The 6,895-nt window shown below is 41.2% G+C and overlaps 1 protein-coding gene across 3 annotated transcripts in view; it reads left to right on the top strand.

Moving 5' to 3' along the window:
- The first annotated feature begins 28 nt into the window (after positions 1 to 28).
- Positions 29 to 6,895, top strand: part of pygl (phosphorylase, glycogen, liver) — a 126,027-nt gene continuing 119,160 nt past the window's right edge. For all 3 annotated transcript variants that reach the window (XM_048600214.1, XM_048600216.1, XM_048600215.1), the window contains exon 1: positions 29 to 325. In XM_048600214.1, the coding sequence (XP_048456171.1) occupies positions 74 to 325 (252 nt within the window). In that variant the 5' untranslated portion in view covers positions 29 to 73. The remainder of the gene's footprint in view (positions 326 to 6,895) is intronic.

Raw genomic sequence — 6,895 nt, 5'->3', positions numbered from 1 at the left:
GGGCCGAGAGATGCAGTTTGAAGAAAACGGTCCAACGGAAAGAGCTCGCGCAGTTGGCCACTTGAGCAGCAAAATGGCTAAGCAAGTTTTAGCAAGCGAGAGAAAGAAACAGATCACTATTCGTGGTTTAGGTGGTTTGGTCGGCATGGAAAATGTTTCGGGATTAAAGTTAGGATTTAATCGGCACCTGCACTTCACCCTGGTGAAAGACCGTAATGTGGCTACCATGAGGGATTATTACTTCGCGCTAGCACACATCGTGCGTGACCATCTGGTGGGCCGCTGGATACGCACCCAGCAGTACTATTACGATAAGGACCCCAAGGTAGATTGAGGATGTATGTGACGGCACGTACATCCCAGAGTTAAACAAGGAGACGTGTAAAGCTTTGTAAACGGAAGCTTTCCCGAAACCAAGGGTACATGGTTGTTTTGCCCAGCAGGGCGAAATGGGAATCATTGCATAAATGGGAAACCTTTCACGACGAATCTCACGAGCACGAGCCCAACATGATACTCATTTTTCTCTTCTATTCTCCTTTTAATAATATTTAATCATTTTAATAGGATCCCAAGTAAAAGAATGTCAGTGGTCACTGTTTTGACCAGATTCTATTACAAATAGTAGGGCTTGTTATTACTTATTACAAGAAGGGCCCTTCAAGGCAAAAATGGATGGGGATTCTCCATACATTATCAGCGTAATCTCAAGGAGAAATGTAAGGGGCTGTCTGTAACCATTTTTACTATAAGGAAGGTCGAAATGTAGGAATGGGGTGACACTATTGGTGATGGGCCATCCTTACAAACAATTCAGCATCACCAAAAAGAGAAACCAGGTAAATGGGGAGTTGCTGTTGATTGAGTCCTGTAACTTGGAAACAACATCCACTGTAGCTGAAGAAATGCAATTATATTAAATATACCAGCTGGCTTGCTGTAGTAATACAACTCTACCTCTGCTGTAAGTATGCAGTCTGCAGGAGCAATGACAAGTGACCAGTTGAAACATGGTGTCAGAAATGGTTTAGCTGAAAATGTGGGCATTTTCAGAGCTGTAGAAGAGCCAGCTGCTGTGAAAAAGACATTAAGGAACGCCTAATTGAAAATGTGCAGACTTTCGGAATCCCAGAAGAGTGCCAGCTATTGAAAGAAATAGCAAATAATAGGTTTAAAAGAAAACTGCAATTTTAATTACTGGTTGAGGCAAAATGACTGCAGATTTAACTCCCTGCTACTGTGGAAGTTGAAGGAGATAAAAGAATTAGGAACAGAAAGCAATAAATTTTAGGCTAGTATGGTAAGGAAAATGTTGGGTATTATTAAAGAAATTATAACAGGGCACTTAGATAAGCTCAAGATAATGAGGTAGAGTCAACATGATTTGTTTTTGTAAAGAAAAATATATTTATGGTGTGGAACTTAGCATTTAGCATGGATAGAAGATTGGTTGGCTAACAGGAAACAGTGTAAGTGTAAATTAATCTTTTTCAGGCTGACAAGATGGAACAAGTGGTGTGCCACAGGGTTTAGTGCTGGAGCCTCAAATGTTTATTATTTTTGTAAATTACTTGGATGAAGAGATAGAAGCCAAATGTGCTGATGAAGCTAAGATAGGTAGGAAAGTAAGTTGTGAAAAGGACACAAAGAGATTACAAAAATATATTGATTGGTTATGTGAACAGGCAAAGATGTGGCAAATGGAGTATAATGTGTGAAAAATTTGAAGTTGTCCATTTTGGTAGAAACAATAAAAAGGAACCATATTATCGACATAGTTTGAGATTGTAGAATTTAGGGATGCAGAGGGATCTGGCTGTTTCCATGTATAAATCACAAAAGATTAGTATATGTGTATGGCAAGTAAATAAGAAAACTAATAATAGAATATTATAATATATTGAGAGATGAATTGTATTCAAAGGTAGGGAGGTTATGCTTCAGTTATACTGGGCACTGGTGTAGAAAATAAGGACAGGAGTGCGCTACTCAGTCCTTTGGCCCTGTTCCGCCATTTCGTATAATCATGATTGATCTTTCAACTTAGTACTCTGTTCCCACTTTGGCCCCGTAATCTTTGATTTCTTTAACCCTAGGAACTATATTCAGACATGAGACCACCACATCTACAGTACCATGCACAGTACTGAAGAATGATGTAACTGTATTAGAGATAATTCAAACAAGGTTTAGCAGACTAATATCTGGAAAGGGGGCATGTTTTATAAGAAAAGGATGGACAGGCTTGTATTTGATGGGGTTTAGAAGAGTTAAGAGGTGCCTTAATGAAAACACATAAAATCCTGAATTATCTTGAAATGGTAAATGTAGAGAGGATATTTCTACTTCAGCGAGAATCTGGAACTCTGGGTCTATTTAGAAATCTCATTTAAAACAGAGATTAGGCAAAATTTGGGGGCCATGAGTCTTTGGAACTGTCTGTGAAAAACTGGTGGATGCCATCCTTGAATATTTTTAAGGCAGAGGATGATAGATTCCCGTAAAGCATGGGGTTGAGAAGTTGTTGAGGGTGGTGGGAATCTGGTTTTGAAGTTACTATCAGAATGATCTAGCTTAAAGAACAGGAAAGTTACATTAGAACTGTATAATATGTTGGTGGACTATAGCTGGAGTATTGCATGTCGTGGTTTGTGCAATATAGGCAGGATGTGATACTTAACAGACTTATGAAGGTTTGCCTAAAATTAAGAATTTTCGTCATGAGGAAAGATTAGATAGGCAGGATTTCCTTTGAAATAGCAAAGGCTGGGAAAAGGTTTAATTGAGGTGAGTACATTGTGAGGAACCTGAATAGAGTGGATAGAAAGAAACATATTTCTGCTTGCAGAGTAGTCATTAAGCCATGGTTCTTGTATGAAATGAACTGCCAGAGGAAATGGTAGATGCAGATACTGTTACAGCTTTAAATGACATTTGGACAGGTACATGAATAGGAAAGGTTTCAAGGGATTTGGACCAAGCGCTGGCAAATGTCACTTCTGTATCATGTATGTTTCTATGCATACAAGTGACTTCACCTGACAAAGGAAAGCTTGTGATTTCAAATAAACCTGTTGGACTATATACTAGTGTCGTGTGACTTCTGACTTTGTCCACCCCAGTCCAACACCGGCACCTTCACATCAGAGTAGGATTCCACCTGGCAGAATTACTACAATGGCAATCCAAGAAAAATGAGGATGGGAGCTTGTACATCTGACAATAATGATGTGAACAGCTGCAAATTAAAAGGAGGTGCAGATTTAATGTTAGCTTTTTAAAAAAATATTTAATGGGATTTGAGTGTCACTGGCTGGGCCACCATTTATCGTACATACCTAGATGCCCTTAAGAAGGTAGTGGTGAGTTGTCTTCTAAAACTGCTGCAGTTCATGTGGTGTAGGGTACACGCACAATGCTGTTAGGAAGGGAGTTCCAAGATTTTTGACCCTGCAACACTGGACTGGCAATATGTTTCCAAGTCAGCATGATGAGTGGCTTGAAGGGGAACTTGGAGGTGGTGGTATTCCCATGCATTTGTTGCCCTTTCCTAGATGAAAGTAGTTGTGGGTTTGAAAGGTACTGTCTAAGGAACCTTGGTGGATTTCTGCAGTACATCTTGTACACACACACTGCTGCTACTGAACAGAAGTGAATGGATGTTTGTGCACGTGGTGCTAATCAGTTGGGTTGCTTTGTCATTGATGGCTGATATATGATGCAGAATGATACCAACAACATGGGTTCGAGTCTTGCACTGGCTGAGGTTACCATGAAGGACTCTACTAATCTCTCCCCTCACCTGAGGCATGGTGACCCTCAGGTTAAACCACCATCCATGAGTCATTTCTGTCAAAAGAGTGAGCAGCCCTAAGGTCTGGTCGGACTATGGCAACTTCACCAACTTTTGCTGGGGCTGCTCAATGGTACACAATGCAACCTTGATGTCAAGGGCAGCCACTCTCATCTCAGCTTTGGAATTGATGTCTCTTTTTTGATATTTCAACCAAGACAGAAATAAAAAGCTGGATGGCCTTGGAGGAGCCAAAATGGGCATCAGTGAGCAGGTGCTGCTAGGTAGCACTGCTAATGATACCTTCCATCACTTTACTGATGAGCATATGTAAACTGGTGGGGTGGTAATTGACTGGATTGGGTTTGTCCTGGTATTTGTGTATAGGACATACCTGAACAATTTTCCACATTGTCGGATAGATGCTAGTGTTGTAGCTGTAATGGAACAACTTGGCAAGGGGTGCAGCAGGTTCTGGAGGGCATGTGTTCAGTAATATTGCTTGAATGCTGTCAAGACCCCCGATCTTTGCAGTATCCAGTGCCTCCAAACATTTCTTAATCTCATGTAGAGTGATTGCATTGGCTGGAGACCGGCATCTGAGATGCTGCAGACTTCTGGAGTTGATTGTCCACTTGGCATTTCTGATTTAGCATTGTTGCAAATGCTTCAGCCTTATCTTTTGCACTGATCTTAGAGTCATAGAATCATACAGTATAGAAAGGCCTTTCAGCCCATCAAGTCCTGCCGAAGTTACGCTAAATCTAGTCCCACTTTTCAGCACTAGGCCCATAGTCTTGATAGTTATGAAATTTCAAGTGCTCATCCAAATAGTTTTCAAAGATTGTGAGGTTACCTGCCTTAATTACCCCAACCCAGGCTGTGTATTCTAAATCCCCCACATCCTCTGGATGGAAAGATTTTTTTTCCTTAAATCCCCTCTAAACCTCCTGCATTTCACCTTAAAATTATCCCCCCCTTGTTATTGATTCTTCGACTAAGGGGAACGCTGCTTTCTATTCCCCCTGTCCATGTCCCTCGTGATTTTATTCACATTATATATTGAGGTCCTCCCTCAATCTTCTCTAAACACAACCCAACCTTATCAGCCTTCCTTCATGGCTAAACTGTTCCATCCCAGGCAATCAACATCTTAATGAATGTCCTCTGCACCCCTTCCAATGCAGTCACATCCTTCCTGTAGTGCAGAGATCAGAACTGACACTGTGCTGCAGCTGTGCCCTAACCAAAGTTACGTACCGCTCCAATATAATCTCCCTGCTCCTCTAATCTATGTCTCAACTAATGTGCTGCAATACCCCATCACTGAGCATGGGGACTCTTGTGGAGCTGCTTCCTCCAGTTGTTTAATTGTTCACTACCATTCACAACTGGATTGGCACGACTGCAGAACTTTGATCTAATGTGTCAGTTGCGAAAGTGCTTAGCTTTACTTGTCATTAAGGTTGATCCCCTGGCTTGACAGTAATCGTGGAAATGTTGCCAGACCCGAATTTCTCCAGCAATTTTTGTGTTTGTTTCAGTTTTCCAGCATCTGCAGGATTTTACTTTTATTCCTAAATAATATTGGCTAAAGAATTCCTGCTCAGTCTACCTGAGATAATGCGTTGTGCCTTTTTAGTAACGCAGTGTGTCACTGGGCTATATTAAAAATGGGATTATCTTTTCTTATGACGTATGGTCCAACAAGTCTGCACTGGCACATAATACTTTTCCAAACTAAAAACCTTTTGCCCCTACATGGTCCGTACCCCTCTGTTCCCTGCCTATTCATATATCTGTCAAGATGCCTTTTAAACATTGCTATTGTATCCACTTCTACCATCTCCTCTACCAGTGCATTCAGGCACTTACCACCTTTTTTGTAAAATATTTGCCTTTCACATCTCCTTTAAACTTAACCCTTCTTACCTTAAAACTATGCCTCTTAGTAATTGACATTTCTACCCTCAGAAAAAGACTCCAACTATCCATTCTATCCATGCCTCTCATAATTTTGTAAACTTCTATCAGGTCACTCCCCAACCTTTGACATTCAAGTGAAAACATACCAACTTTGTCCAATCTTTCTTCATAGCTAATACCCTGCAAACCAGCTCCAAAGCCTCTGCATTCTTCTGATAGTGTAGTGACCAGAACTGTAGAAAATATTCCAAATATGGCCTACCCTAACCAAAATTCTATACAGCTGCAACATGACTTATCAGTTTTTATATTCTGTGCGCTGACTGATGAAGGCAAGTATGCCACATGCTTTCTGGACCATCTTATCCACTTGTGTTGCATTTTGAGGAAACCGTTGACCTGTATGTCTAGATCCTTCTGTACGTTGATGCTACTAAGGGTTCTGCCATTTGCTGTATACTTCTCTCCTGCATTAGATCTTCCAAAATGCATCACCTTGCATTTATCTGGATTAAACTCCATCTGCAGTTTCTTTGCCCAAGTCTCCAGCCTGTTTATATTCTACTGTATCCTCTGGCAATAATCCTCATCAACTGCAGCTCCCCCAATTTTTGAGTCTTTTGCAAACTTTATAATCAAATCACCTACATTCTCCTTAAAACAACAGGGGTCCCAGCACTGACCCAGATCTGCAGTCAGCAAAACACCCACAGCTATTCTCTGTTTCCTATGACCAAGCCAGTTCTGTATCCATCTTACCAGCTCACTGTGCATACCATGTGATTTCACCTTTTGTATCGTGGTGCCATGAGGGTCCTTGTCAAAGGCTTTGCTAAAGTTTGTAGAAACAACATACACTACCCTGCTGTCATCAATCATCTTTGTCATAAGACCAAAAGACATAGGACCAGAAATTAGGTGTTTCGGCCCATCGAGTCTGCTCCGCCGTTCAATCATGGCTGATAAGTTCCTCAGCCCCATTCTCCCGCTTTCTCCCCGTAACCCTGATCCCCTTGATAATCAAGAACCTATCTACCTCAGTCTTAAATGGACTCAATGACATGGCCTCCACAGCCTTCTATGGCAGTGAATTCCATAGATTCACCACTCTCTGGCTGAAGAAGTTTCTCCTTATCTCTGTTCTGAAAGGTCTTCCCTTTACTTTAAGGCTGTGCC

The sequence above is a fragment of the Rhincodon typus genome, chromosome 8 (genome assembly GCF_021869965.1).
Source record: "Rhincodon typus isolate 14 chromosome 8, sRhiTyp1.1, whole genome shotgun sequence".
Lineage (NCBI taxonomy): Eukaryota > Metazoa > Chordata > Chondrichthyes > Orectolobiformes > Rhincodontidae > Rhincodon > Rhincodon typus.
This window is presented reverse-complemented; position numbering and strand designations above follow the sequence as displayed.